The following is a 14,566-nucleotide window of genomic DNA, read 5'->3' on the forward strand; positions in this document are numbered from 1 at the left end:
TCCTGCTAACTCTTTTCGCCTCCTTATTCTGCTTTCGTCTACGTACCGTCCTATCTTATCGACTATCAACCCCCTCCCCCTTTTTTCTTTTGTTACTTTTCTCGATACGAAGGATATATTTTCTAAGTATATAAACTAAGCATCGAGCAAATTACTTTCCTCTTTTTCCTCTCTTTGACACTTTTTTCCTTCTTTTTTTCCTCTTCTTTCTTTCTTTCTTTTAATTCTTTTTTTGTTTGTTTTTTTTTTTCATTCTACTTTCTCACCTATCCGTTTTCTCCATTTACGTTGTCTAATCGAAACTAATTGGGTAATATGATCGACAATGAGAATTCTTTTAATTATCATTTTATTTTAAGAGCTTGAATACGCTTGGCAATCAACTATTTGACAGTAAATGGATAACGAACAGAGAAAGAGAATGGTGCAGGCTCTCTATCAACGATTTCGGTCGACTCAGAGCCGCCTCATTGCCAAGGGCTTAATTCCCCATTCCCGTAGTTATCCGTAGGGAGGATGAGAGAAGTAGGATGAGGGTGAGGAGGATGAGGAGGAGGAGGAGAAAGAGGAAGAGGAGGAAGAGATGTAGGTAGAGGAGGAAAAGGACCTCGGGCTTACCATAATTCTGGTGGTTTCGGATTATTCTCTCGCTCGACTGTTGAATATTCTCTCGCTTATTACAAAAGGGGGTTTGCGATAATCGACGACGTAACAAACCAAAATTTAGCCGAATCAAAGTAACGGTAACGACGATGAAAGGGGAAAAGAGAAAGAGGATGAGTCGTAGTTGAAATAATAACAAATTCATATCGTTTCGCTTTGAAATTATTCGACGATACTCGGTGAGAACGTTCATGCTAAAATGGAGATGGATAAAAATGAACAAACGAGAGGGAGAGAGAGAGAGAGAGAGAGAGAGAGAGAGAGAGAGAAAGAGGGGGAGGGAGAGGGGTGAGAGAATATGATAAATTGAAACTACGAGGGAGAAATATTTTGCGTCCATCTTTGTATTCTCCATGCAGTCATCTCTCCTCGCACGAGTGCTTTCCGGTTCGTTGGAACATTTTGATAATGCGTTTCAGCTCGAACTCGAAACACGCTAATTTATATCACGCTCGAGTGTAAATTTATATTTCTGGAATGGAGAGATGGAGATTGTGTTGGTAGCGGCTGCCGAAACGGGAGCACTGGTAGCAATGGTAGATGAGGTAAAGAGAGAGAGAGAGAGAGAGAGTAAGAGAGAACGATGGCTGTTAGCACGGGAACCGTGCTGCTCAGCCATCAACATAATTAAACGGCCTAAGTGGAGACGTCCGTGTATCATTATTAGGACTGCATCGCCATCTTCACCGTGGCACATCGTCGAGTATCCTCCTCACACTTTCAAAAGCCATTCGAGCGAGCGAGGAATATATATTCTGATTTAAGCGTGCCAACCGGCGAAATATCCGTTTAAGCGATAATGACGATGATGCGTCCAACATCAGCGTTGCAGTTCCAAAACGGCTTGCTGTGCTTCGTTCTACATGGCGCCGGGCGACCGCTTCAAATTTATGTCTCTCGCTCATTCTCGAGATTCTCTATCTCTACTCTACTTTCTCTCTCTCTCTCTCTCTCTCTCTCTCTCTCTCTCTCTCTCTCTCCTGCTCGTTGTGCTTTTAAAGGGAGCTCGGCTGCTGTCTCGTTTCCTCACCGAAATTTCGATCTCCTGTTCACGTTTCGCGTTTCGCGTTTCGCGTTTCGCCTAAATTTCGCGTGTCGTCTCTCCTTGATGTCTCTAGGGTAATTAAGCGAGGCTAACATGTGAGACACGTGGCATAGATCGAGTCATAAGTATCATTCGTTTCAAAGTCTTTTTTTTTGTTCCTCCTTTTTACTCCGTTTTTTTGTTTTTATGTTTTTCTCCTCTTTCCTCCCTCTTTAAAAATCTATATCGCTGAATACATCAGTATATTTTGTTAACACGTTTCGATATTGTAAATTTCATCTCATGAAATCCAATACTTTTTATTTGAAAGTATAATCGAGAGAATGGATTTTTTTTATCTTCTTTTTTTTTCTTTTCCCCTTTCTTTTTTTTCACCCCACCCTTTCCAAAAAACCGTGCATAAATGCATAAGAATTTTTATCGTAACGTATCTCATGGCCAATTCAAGCCTAAGCATCGATTCTGATTTCCATATATTTATCGAGCGATTAACTTTGAATATTAGCTATACCGACCTAACTCTATATTTTCTCTAGTTCGTTTTATTCAACGTTCTTTTCTTTTTGTTTTTTTTTTTTATTATTCGTCCTTTTTCTTTTTCTTATTCTTCCAGTTCGCAACGGATATTCCTGCGTACCTGTTGCTCTCTCGGAAGGACTCGATATTCGATTGAACACAGCTGCAAGGGCCGTTCGGTACGGAGTAAATGGCGTAGAAGTATGGGCCGCACCCTCTCGCAGCCTCCACACAAATCATACCGTCTATAAAGCCGACGCTGTTTTGGTTACGCTGCCACTCGGCGTTCTTAAGGCTTCCGCTCCACCCTCCGCGGTTGCTTTCAACCCTCCGCTTCCGGATTGGAAGTCTCAAGCCATCCAGAGGCTCGGCTTTGGCAATTTAAATAAGGTAAGACCTTATAGGCTAAGTCGATTCTAAAGAGTACTAACGTATTTATGAGACGACAAGTTCCCTTGAAAATTGTTCAGAACGGTAAGAAAAAGAACGTGCCCTTCTTGGTAAATCTTCTTAACTTTCTTTCCTATTTTCTCTCTTTAATTTTCTTCTTCTTCATCTTCTTCTTCTTCTTCTTCTTCTTCTTCGTCTTCATATTTTATTTTTTTCTCTTTCCTTTTCTTTTTCGTATTTTTTTCTTTCCCTCTCGCATTTCTTTATTCTTTCATTTTATCTAATCGTTATTTAACTCTTTTTTTATGTTTTATTATTAGAAACTTATAAGAGTCCGAGCAGTACGTACTTGATTAACGTACATCCATTTTCAAGAAAGCGAATGCAAATATTTCAGGTAGTATTATGCTTCGAACGAATCTTTTGGGATCCAACGGCGAACTTGTTCGGGCACGTGGGTAGTACGACCGCCTCGAGAGGAGAACTCTTCCTGTTCTGGAACCTGTACAAAGCGCCGGTCCTGTTGGCCCTCGTCGCTGGAGAGGCAGCCTGCGTAATGGAGAATGTCAGCGACGACGTTATCATTGGTCGCTGTATCTCGGTCCTCAAGGTGGGTGAACTTTCACAAGAGTTCTCTCTCTTTCTCTCTCCTTCTCTCACACTCTCTGTATTTAAAATAAAATAAAAGAAAAAAAAAGAAAGGAAGAAAGAAAGGACGAAGAAAGACAGACAGGATGAAAAAAAAAGAAAAAAGAAAGAAAAGAAATTTTGTTATTCGATTAGCTCGAACGTCGCTTGTATTTCCACAGACGATCTTTGGCAACCAAGTAGTCCCGCAGCCCCGAGAGAGTGTCGTTACAAGATGGCGTGCGGATCCTTGGGCCCGTGGCTCCTACAGTTTCGTCGCAGTCGGCAGCTCCGGAAGTGATTACGATCTCCTTGCGGCACCGGTAGCACCACCAGCGCCACCCAATTATCCCCCGGGCACACCGTCGCCTCAACCAAGGGTCTTCTTCGCAGGTGAGAATTTTTTCGTCAAATTTATTCGCGTCGATTAAGAGAAAAAAAGTAGAACAAAAAAAAATCAAGATATAAAGAGGGAAAGAAAAATGAAATTTCTTTGAAAATCCGATAATCCAATTCTATCGGTTGATTAATTAAAAAATTTTTGCTCTCGAAGAATTTTATTAATTAATCATGAATAACAATTGCATTTCGTTTCAAACAATGTTCGATTTAATAAAAATTTTCAACATTGTTAAATTGATCGAAGCGACATGACCGAGTTTCCGGGATATCTCACTATCATTTCACCATTATGAAAACGATCTATTCTTTTTCATAGGAACACGTAACGAACATGCCGAAACGATTCAAATGGAAAAGATTTTCTCTGTTATATTCATTTGTCGCGAACCGTATCTCGAGCGTATAAAGTTCTTCAATGGCCAGCGTACCTTCGTTACGTGACTTTGTTCGGGAGAGGTTCCTTTCACGTACCGTTTCTATGCTCTTTCTTGAATTTGGGTGACCTGAAAAAGGCTATAAGAGTGAGTAAGAGAGAGAGAGAGAGAGAGAGAGAGAGAATTTTTTCTCTTTTTCGTTGAACCACGTACCATTTTTAAGTCGTCGTCTTTCGAGATCAAAACCGCGAGCAAACTGTTACGCGAAAGACTTTATAGAAAGAAAGAAAGAAAGAAAGAAAGAAAGAAAGAAAGAAAGAGTCTTTTCGTTCGTCCTACATCATTACATCCGATGACGACAAAGTGTTCTAAAATTAAAGCGAGCTATTACTTATTGAAATCCAGAAATCTTTTTCTATCTTCGAGTTTCTCCGTAGGGAAAAAAAGATGGAGGAAAAAAAAAAGAAAAAGAAAGAACAGTGAAAAAGTTGTACACCGTCATATCCTTTTGTTTTACGATGTTTACGACAGACAAAAATAAGAAATAAAGAAAAAAAGTAAAAGAAAGAAAGAATGGAAAATAAAAAAGAAAGAAAACGAATAATCTCTAAATTATAAAGTTAGAACGATACTTTTGTCTGATTTCAGGAGAACATACGATCCGTAATTATCCGGCAACTGTGCACGGTGCATTCTTGAGTGGACTTCGCGAAGGTGGTCGAATTGCTGACCAACTCTGTGGAAGTCCTTACGCGCCACCAACGATGCCAACAACCGTACCTAGTTCAACCGGGGTCTCATCATCGAACAATACGGCGACTACGAACAACAACAACAACAATAACAGCAATAGCAATACGACTGGGACGAGCTCGGCGCCTTAGTATTTCAAAAACAAATTTCTATCGATCCTTCCACGATCTCAATTCGATCGATTAATCGCGTCGTTAATCGCGCTCGCGTATCGTCTCTTTAGCAAAAGATATTGATGAGTGAATAAGACAGAGAGAAAGAGAGGGAGAGAAAGAGAGAGAGAGAATGAATGATAAAGTGAGATAAAGAGAGAATCGAGAGCGGCCCTTTTGCAGTACGCAAGCATCCCTTCGAGAACCTGCCTTGTTCATTTTCATTTCTTTTTTTTTTTTCGTCGTCATCTTGTTCTTCTTGTTCTTGTTCTTCTTCTTCTTTTTCTTCTTCTTCTTCTTCTTCCTCCGGTATTTTTTTATTTTTCCTTATTATTTCTTTCGAATAAAAAGGAACACGACCAAGAAGATCAGCATTCTTCGAAATCACTTCGAAATCACTTCGAAAGCACTTGACTTGTTTTTATAAGAAACCCATTAAAGGATATGCACATACACGTATACTTGATAACGTGTAGGTAATAATTGTAAGAAAATCTTCTTCATTCTCGGAACCTTTTTCGCCCTCTCGATCCTCTCGATCCCCTTTTCATCTCGTCGCGTTTATACATATTTTATACGTACGAATCCGTGCCTTTAATGTCCTACATTATTACTATTATTATTATTATTATTATTATTATTATTATTATTATTATTATTATTATTATTATTATTATTATTAATATTAATATTAATATTATTATTAATTATATATGTATATATATGTATATGTATATGTACATGCATATGTATATATATATATATGTATATGTAGAACATATAATAATTCTCGACGCAATATTGTATCATAACATTTGATTAGATTTTACTCGTGTAAAACGTTCGGTTTTCTCCCCTTTAACGATATACCCTTAACATCAGACACCCTTACCATACGCTTTGGTATCGCCAACATCACCGTAAATTTTCGCGCTCATTCGTTCGTTCGATCGTTCGTTTGTTCGTTTCTTCCTTCGTTCTTTCGTTTTTTCGTTCTTTCGTTCTCATTAATTATAAGTTTCTCGTCGATCTCGTGGTGTATTTTATACATACATACATATATATATATATATGTATGTGTGTGAAAGAAAAAAGAAAAAAAAATGAAATAAGGGGAAAGAATTCTCCTTCGAACTTCCTCCTCCTTTAGACACTCTTTTTTGCTTCCACGTCTCGACGCTGGTAAAATCCTTTGTCGTAGGTGTTCATGTTCGTCCTTGTACACTCGGACCTGGCCTATATAATGCGTTACGTGATCAAATTCGCGGGTTTAGCACCATTCCAATTCTCGTAGGATAATCTCACTTTTCCCCAACAATTTTTCTCGGGTGGAGAGGAAAAAGAAAGAGAAAAAAAAGAAAGAAAGAGAGAGAGAGAGAGAGAGAGAGAGAGAGAGAGAGTGTGTGTGTGTGTGTGAATGGGAGAGAGAGAGAGAGAGAGAGAGATTACGAAAAAACGTGACAACTTAACACGTGTTCTCACTTCTCACGTAGTTTGCATGCGTGCATGCAAGTGAGCGAGCGATATACGTCATGTGTACATGTATGTGTACACATGAGAAAAAAAAAGAAAGAAATTGTTTATGTTTATTGTATAGCCAATTGTGAGATTTAGCATAAGAAAATATGTAATGAAGAATCATACGAAATCCTAAATCAAGATCTTTTTCTTATTCTTCTTCTTCTTCATCTTTTTCTTCGTACCAGGTGTACACACGTCGTAGTTTACCATTCGTGACCTGAGATAACTATTAGATAGATAACTATTAGTTGGAGACAGTACTAATTTCTGTGTTATGCTTATTTGATAAATTATCATGATTATAGCACTACTTATTGGTCCCGCGCCAGCCAGAGTCTCGCTGCTATCGATGGATCGTGTTTAAGAGACAATTCGAAACGGTTTTATTTGACACGGTTATTTTCGAATTGGAAAGAAGAACGGTCCAGATAATACACCATTGTGAAATTCTTGATTGTTCGGCTGCCGTTCAGTCTTTTCTCGTTCCATCATCACCCTCTAAAGAACATCTTCTTGCTGTTGTCTGAGAAACACTTGGGCAGGCAAGTTAAGCTCCGCCGCTCTGAGATGATGATGTCAATGTCTCCACGAGAGGATTCTTTTTTAGTGCTAGATCTGAAGATGAAAATCCTCGATGGATCTATTTCTCAGCTTGGAAATAGTCCGTCATAGTCGTCGTCTTCATAGTCCGTTCGAACCGTCACACAAAACAAGATCTCGTTCGAGCAAGCCGCGAGAGAGAATCTTTTAACTACTACTTACTACTACTATTACTGCTGCTGCTGCTGCTGCTGCTGCTGCTGCTGCTGCTGCTGCCTGCTACTAACTTGCTGCTTTTAATGCTGTCTCGATGATAAGAAAGATAAGAAAGATTAAAAAGCGACGTGGTGTTGTTCCTGGCGTGATCAAACGCGTCACCGCAATCGTTCATCGAACTGTTTCGGATTCATTAACCTCACATGTCACAATCAACAATCTTTTTTGTATCTTTGTCAAAAGTTATTTTGCATGGGGTCTGCGTTACCGCAAATACCCCACACTATCAAAAATTGAACGCACAAATACTCGCATTAGGAGTACTTACAGGCTTCAGCGTTTAGCCTCAGTCCTGGGGGAACCACCTCGTTGATCATGGTATCCCCTGCGCCAGGTTAGTATGAAGATATAAACCTCATATCTATCTTGTTATTTCTATCGCAATGGTATCTCGCTTTTGGGAAGTTGATAATATATCACGCCATCTTTTGGCCCGTTTGACAAACGATAATATTTGTTTGTTTAATATTTTATACAATGTAACAGATCTACCTTGTCATTTTTTCATTTTTTAATTCCCATCTTTGTTTTCGTATTTCCTTATTTTTATTATCTTTTACTCATTATTTTCATCAAAATCAACCGATGTCCGAGAGTTTTTCTTTTTTTTCCATCGTTCATACCAGATATTACATTTTTGAAACATAATCATGATATTTCAGTTACGAACGTCAGTCGATTGAAGCTATAAAAAGTATCGAATAAAAAACTGTAATTTAACACGGTTAGTTAGAAAAAAAGCTCAATAGAGGGGGAGGGAATACCAATCAAGAGAGTATGTAATTCAAGACAGAAACTCGTTGAACGATGTATGTAATCGAAACAACAAGCGTAAATCTCTATGGCAACCTCGATAACGGAAAGGAAGGAAACAAGTAGGAAGAAGGAGAGAGAGAAATAGAGAAAGAGATACATAGAGAGAAAGAGAAAGAGAATTTCGTCGGCGTAGTCGGCTTTTCGTGGTTATTGCCAGACCGATATTTGCTCGGTTCCCTTGAAATCCCCAAAAATGAGTGTCCTACCGTTGCCAAAGGTCGAGTGTGGTCCACCTAGACATCAAAAGTATCCACAGGACGTTATCGGGACTGCCAACGTTACCTTCGGTCACAGATTACGCGATCGTGGAGAGTGTAAAATCGTGAAGGTACGGGAATCAATTTTCGACAAGTTGAAAGAGGCAGAGGCAAGGGAGAGAAGGCATTATGAAAATTTCCTAAAGTCATGGGAATTTGAGAAGGAAACTAGCAGAAAGAGAAGAGTAAAGGAAGTTCGAGGTCGAGTCGAAGAAGGTACGTCGCTTGTTGTTCGAGCGATCGTTCGATGTCGAAGCTACCATTTTGTTGGTCGATTCGTAACTTGAACATCGCGCGAACGTATTCGTCATACGATATCTTCGTCCATCATGATCGACTTTTAAAAAATCCAACAATTTTTAATTACGATAATTCCGTACCTCTATCGGAAATATCTAACACGGTTCTACCTAATATTTTGTTTAAAGTGCTTCGTAAAAATAGAAATTCCTTTGTTATGAAAGAACGTTAAAATGAATTCAGCCGAGAAAGGACGATATTGCGTAAGGTGGTTACAGATCTGTTCAACTCGATTAATGTTCTAACTTTTATCCGCTACGATTAAATATTTCGTACATCGTAAACTTCTACTAGTTTTCTTTAAACAATTAATATCTCTTGATGGTTTCATGGGAGATAGTTAAACGGATAAAAATTCTTTCGTGAGAGAGACGACCGGTAGATTAACACGTACGAGTACAATGGCGAAAGGGATGGGTTGAAGGGAAAGGGAGAAGGGAAGGGAGTTTAACGTCGTCTCGAGTTGAAATGACAAAAAAAGTCGGCGTGATTCATCGAAGGAGCCACGTACGGTGAACGGTCGGTGAACGTTAGCGAACGAAAATCGAGAGCTACGATGCGTTTCTTAAGGACTTAAAGGAAGATCCTTAAAAAAGGCGCGTGAGTAAAGCAGCCGCCGGTATGACCCTTTCATCGTGGCCGCTCCGCTTATTATGGATTTCGCGGGCCCCGGTAGCACCTTTTGTGAACTCATCGTTGGTCCGACGTGGTGTCGATAAAAAATTTAAATAAAATCGATGATGGTCCGTTCGCTCGCACGTACGCACGCATGCATGCACGTACGCAACCCATACGCGTCAACCTTTTATACTGTAGTATACACTATGTGTAATATTATCACGTGAAAATTAAACGCGTGCTCGCGATGTTTATCGTTTCGTCCTCTCTCTCTCTCTCTCTCTCTCTCTCTTTGTCTTTTTCTTCCTCATATCCCTTAAAATACTATACATACTTTGTATTTGTAATGTCTATGTGTATGTACGTGCGAGTTGAATAAACGCACGCGTGTGTCCACATAGTTTCATCACTGTAGCCATAACGAAGTTTGCACCGGTACACGTTGCATCGATTATGAGCCAGCGAGATCGGTAAAAACGAGAACGTTTCCGCTTTTCGTACGATACGTATTTGATAATTTAATAGGAAACGAACGGCGGCTGCAGCGGCGGCGATGGCGTCCGGATTCGAGGAGAGAAGGTAGGGGAGGGTGCGCGGGCGTGACTAGCGCAGGACAATGGTCACGATTTCAACGCAAACTCGTTGGAACTCGTATTATCGAGATGGGTGTGAGGGAATCTTTCTGTCTTTCTTTTTTTCTTTGTTTTGTTTTGTTTTGTTTATTTGTTTGTTTGTTTCGTTATGTTTTATTTTTCGTTTTGTTTTTCAATCTGCTTCCTTTATTCCTGTTTCTTTCTCGCTCTTTCTCCTTTCTCTCTTCTTCTTCTTCTCCTACTCTTTCTCTTTCTGTCTTTTTCTTTCTCTTTCTCTCGTTTTCTCTGTCTCTCTCTCTCTCTCTCTCTCTCTCTCTCTCTCTCTCTCTCTTTCTCTCTTTTTTTTTATTGCTTTTCATTTTCCACAACTGCTCGTTGCAAAACTTTCGAAAACGGCTTTAACCTAGTTTTCTCTATTTTTTTATTTTTTTCCCTTCTGTCTTTTTTTTTTTACACATATATTTTTTATCTTTTTTTCTTTTTTCTTTTTTTTTTTTTTGATTGGATTTCGTAATAACGTTCCAAGTGATTCAATAATCGTTCGGTTCAGTGAATTTGACCGAAATTTTGCTCTCGTACGTGGTTTTTCTTTTTGAATACATCTATATCTTGATTACATTAATTTTGGGGGAAATAAAAATAAAAATAAAAAAAGAGGAGAACGAAACCCTTTCCCCCTTCTCACCTGCCCTCCAGAAAAAAAAGAAACGGAGATATTGCACTATAAAATAGCCTTTGAATATTGCGCGAGTAATAATAATTGCACCATTTGTCATCCAGTTTCACGGTTTTAACGATCGTATTTACCAAGAGATATAGATACCCATGGGAATCATCGATAATTCTTTTTCATTAATGCATTTTGGATCCGTTTTGGAATATTGTAAAGGTGATTGCGAAATTCCAACGTGCATTTATTTTCAAAGTACAATTCGAGCGAGAGAGAGAGAGAGAGAGAGAGAGAATTTCGATCATTATTGTTTCAATATCGAAATATCGAAAATATCGATTGGATTAGCTAATTATTTGCGTGCCCAACGGTTTTGGTTGTTTTTCCACCCGTGAAATAACGCGATCGCAAGAGTTTTCTCCGGTTGATAGGGATACATTCGTGGGAACGTTAAAAAAAGAGGGATTAAAACGAGCACGTAGCTGGAAAAACAGAACGGTGGTTGATTCCCTTTCTCTTATTCTCTTGTTGGTGAAAGAGAGACAAAGGAGAGATTGAGAGAGAGAGAGAGAGAGAGGGGAGAGGAAAAAGAGAAAAAAAAGAAAGGGATGAAGAGAAACGCAAACGAGAGATTTTAGCGGTGAGGGTGGAAGGTTGGGAGGGAGAGAGAGGGGGGGAGGGAGAGGGAAAGCGTTACGAGCGGGCCGTACAACGCCGATGGACTCTTTAGCGCGTCGACGACTGTGCAAACATTGATAATTACACCGGCAATTAATTCGGTTGCGGTTGATTCGAATTTACAGAAATGGCGATGTACGAGGAAAGCGTGAACGTACGTAGAGAGAAGTTACGGGATCTGATATCGAGAGAGGAGACACAGTTGACGCGGGAAATTGTCGAGCAAGCTCAACACGGCGAAGATACGAGGATGGAGGAAATGAGAGAGGAAACCGAACGACTGAGGAAGCAACAAGAGGAACACCGTTTGGCATTGCTTGCCTCTAAACGAATGCAACAGTATATCGCGCGTTGTCCCGAGGTGAGGAACGAGTTAATGAAGAGAAACACGAAAGAGGCGAAGATTTGTAACTTAGTTCAAATGGCCGAGAACAAGGCAAAGAGACAGCTCGACGATGAGTTGGAGAGGCTTTGGCACGAGTTGATGTTGAGAGAGGTAAAGGCCAAAGAGGATAGAGAGGTCGAGGAAGCGAAGAAGCGTCTTCATCTGAAAAGGGAATCTTTGAGGGTCCTGGCCAAACAGGTGGCCGGTAAGTTGGCTTCGGAGGAAGAAGTGAAACGAGTTAAGAAAGAGGAAAGGGAGTATCTCGAAGGATTGTGGGAAAACGTTAGAAAAGAGGAGAGGATGAAATTGGATACGGAGAAGAAGAAGCGGGAAGCATTGAGAAAGGAACTGGAGGAACAGGCGACGAGAGCTAAGAGAATCTTGGTCGAACGTGCGAGAGAAGAGATTAGGATCGATGAGGCCTTGAACGATCTTGCGAAGGAAGAGTTGGAGAAAGAGAAGGCCGCCATCAAGGAAACTTCGATGGTATTGCGTCGAGAACTTCTCGCTTACTTGAAGTATCTCGAAGAGTTGCGGGAGGAGGAGGCCAGGAGGAATTTAGAAGTGGACAGGATAGTGGAGGAGTCGATGAAGGACGCTCGGACGAGAAGAGACCTTGCGGTTAAGAGATTCAAGGAGATGCGAGAACGAAATCTACAAGAAGTTATTCTTTGTAGGGAGGAACAAATGAGGAGCAAGAGGGAGATGGAAGAAAGGGATAAACGATTGCTCGAGGAAGAGAAAATCGTTTTGGATAAAGAGATCGAGACTAACGCGAGATTGTGCGCGATCGCGAGGGAGGAAGAGAAAAGGAAGATGATTTCTTACGGGAAGGATCTAACGGAGCAAATGAAATACGTCGAGGTTATGCGCGCTAGGGAACGCGAGGAGGACGAGAGGATCTATCGGGAAGGACTTAAGAGGGAGAACGAATATCGAAAGTTAACCGAAGAACTGCTGAACGCCTCGGAAAACGTCACGCCGCATCCGTTCAAGCTACTCCTCAGGGAATACGACGCTCGTCTCGCTGCCGAGAAGCGAGGCCTCCGTTATTGCCCTCCTCCTTTACCACCCCTCCTACCACCACCGCAAACCCAACCATCGACGAAGTAATTTTTCTAACGACTCTCAAAGCGCCTTTCCTTCTTTCCCTTCCGTGCTTTGCACTTTTACGACGACGCTGTCGTTGTTTCTCTTCTCTCTCGCCTCACACCCCTCTCCCCAAACTCACCCCACCCCTCTTTGCCGTTCGCCACGATGCAACCAACGAATTGCGCGATAAAGCGATGTAATTTTAGTCTTTTATTACACCCCTGTCTCTTTGTCCCTTTCTTTCGACTCTGGGAGCATTCTTTTATACCACGAAAGGAGTTCCTTCTAACGAGGGATAATACGTCTACCTGATCGCATCACTGGAATTTCTATTTTGCCAGACCAACGGAATTCCTCGTTCTCTCTTTATATTTGTTTATTTATTTGTTTACTTTTTGTTTACTCTGCGTTTCTATTTTTTTCCGATTTTTTATTTTTCCTTCCTTATTTTTATTTTTATTTTCAAACAACAAATTTCGACTCGTACGATTCTCTCACGTGAAAAAAAAAAAAAAAAGAATCGGGACATTTGGTGCCCGTATATGTATATCCGGTACTCTCGTATAATTTATACTATTTCGTATTCGCAAAAAAAAATTTCATTTTAAAAACGAACCTTTGGAAAAATCTGTGCTCCAACACGTTTTCGAATGTGTCATCGAAATAAATATTAATAAAATTTGGAAAAACGTCGATCTCTCATACATTCCCAGTATCGTTTCCTATCTCCTGTATTTTTTTTTCTTTTTTTTTTCTTTATTTTGGTTTTTAATTTTCGTTGTTGTTGTTTTTTTTTTCAAAACCGGCTTAGTATTTACATACTCGTGCAATTTCGTACATCATGATATAACATTTTCGGCTTGTTCGGTGATCGAACGTAGTTTATGCATTATTCAGCGACAAGGATAAAAATTTGCGATGATGTTGCCTCGGTATCAGGAAACCGGTTTGTCAATCGTCGTCTTGAATGGACGACGAAGGAATCGAAGATCTTGTGAAACACCCTGTATCTTTATTGTGGATACTGTTGCAGCATCCTTGTTGTTACAGTGGTAGTAGAAAAGAGCAAAAGAGAAATTCTCATATAATCGGACAGGTCCTACCATCTGTGAGTCGCAAGAAGAAACTTCTAAACTCGTTACATCTTTCTTACTTATCGACCGTGCACATTATTCTTTATTCAAAAAGTTTCCTTTTCATATTTGTACTTTAATCTCAAGGTACGCGAGTACTTTTCTTTTTTTGTTTTTTCTTATTTTGTTTTTGTTTTTTTGTTTTTTTGTTTTCCTCTCCTATCTCCCATATTCCATGTTACATGAAACGTTTTATTTCGAAAGAATATTCGGTCCTAGTAAAGATATCAAAAGTTAACAACGTTTAATCTCCATCGGTGAAAATATCGCAAAATTTCATTTCATATCTCCCACGATACTAACGATATTTACGAGATTTGGTTCGTTCCTATTAACGCGCCAATATGTTCCTTCGCACATATACGTCCGTATGCATCGTTTAACTTTCTTTATTAACGCGATATATCGTATTCGTTAAACAACGAAGGGGCAACTTTATTGAGTTTCGTTTGGTGGAAACAAACGAGAGAACGTAAACGTCTCTCCTAATATAAACGTTTTGCTCATGGAAAATGTCGAATTTACGAAAGTGATCCTTTCAATGATGCGTTTTTATTTTTTTATTTTTTCTTAGTTAACTCAAGGACCGAAAGGATCGAGAAGAGATAAAATGTTGAAACAGGATATTTTTGTTTCGCTTTTTTTTTTTTCAACAAAAAAGATCCCACCAATAACAACGAACACCCTTCTCTTCTAAAAAGAAGAAACTAAGCCAAAGCGATAACGTTTTGCGTTTTCATTAGACTCGAAAGTCGAAATGAACGA

The 14,566-nt window shown here is 39.8% G+C and overlaps 2 protein-coding genes and 1 non-coding gene across 3 annotated transcripts in view; 2 read left to right on the plus strand and 1 right to left on the minus strand.

Moving 5' to 3' along the window:
* Positions 1–6,581, plus strand: part of LOC127072657 (lysine-specific histone demethylase 1A) — a 122,118-nt gene extending 115,537 nt beyond the window's left edge. The window contains exons 11-14 of the mRNA XM_051013235.1: positions 2,322–2,614; positions 3,012–3,224; positions 3,424–3,634; positions 4,666–6,581. Of these exons, the coding sequence (XP_050869192.1) occupies positions 2,322–2,614; positions 3,012–3,224; positions 3,424–3,634; positions 4,666–4,901 (953 nt within the window). The 3' untranslated portion in view covers positions 4,902–6,581. The remainder of the gene's footprint in view (positions 1–2,321; positions 2,615–3,011; positions 3,225–3,423; positions 3,635–4,665) is intronic.
* An 870-nt stretch (positions 6,582–7,451) lies between these two features.
* On the minus strand, positions 7,452–7,601 carry LOC127062066 (U1 spliceosomal RNA). The gene has a single exon (XR_007781055.1). It is a non-coding gene; the product is annotated as a U1 spliceosomal RNA (small nuclear RNA).
* Positions 7,602–7,838: 237 nt separating this feature from the next.
* LOC127072658 (trichohyalin-like) lies at positions 7,839–13,367 on the plus strand. Its single transcript, XM_051013237.1, has 2 exons — positions 7,839–8,548; positions 11,317–13,367. Exons 1-2 carry the CDS (start codon positions 8,269–8,271, stop codon positions 12,687–12,689), a joined length of 1,653 nt encoding a protein of 550 aa, XP_050869194.1. The 5' UTR covers positions 7,839–8,268; the 3' UTR covers positions 12,690–13,367.
* Positions 13,368–14,566: the final 1,199 nt, after the last annotated feature.

The sequence above is a fragment of the Vespula vulgaris genome, chromosome 2 (genome assembly GCF_905475345.1).
Source record: "Vespula vulgaris chromosome 2, iyVesVulg1.1, whole genome shotgun sequence".
Lineage (NCBI taxonomy): Eukaryota > Metazoa > Arthropoda > Insecta > Hymenoptera > Vespidae > Vespula > Vespula vulgaris.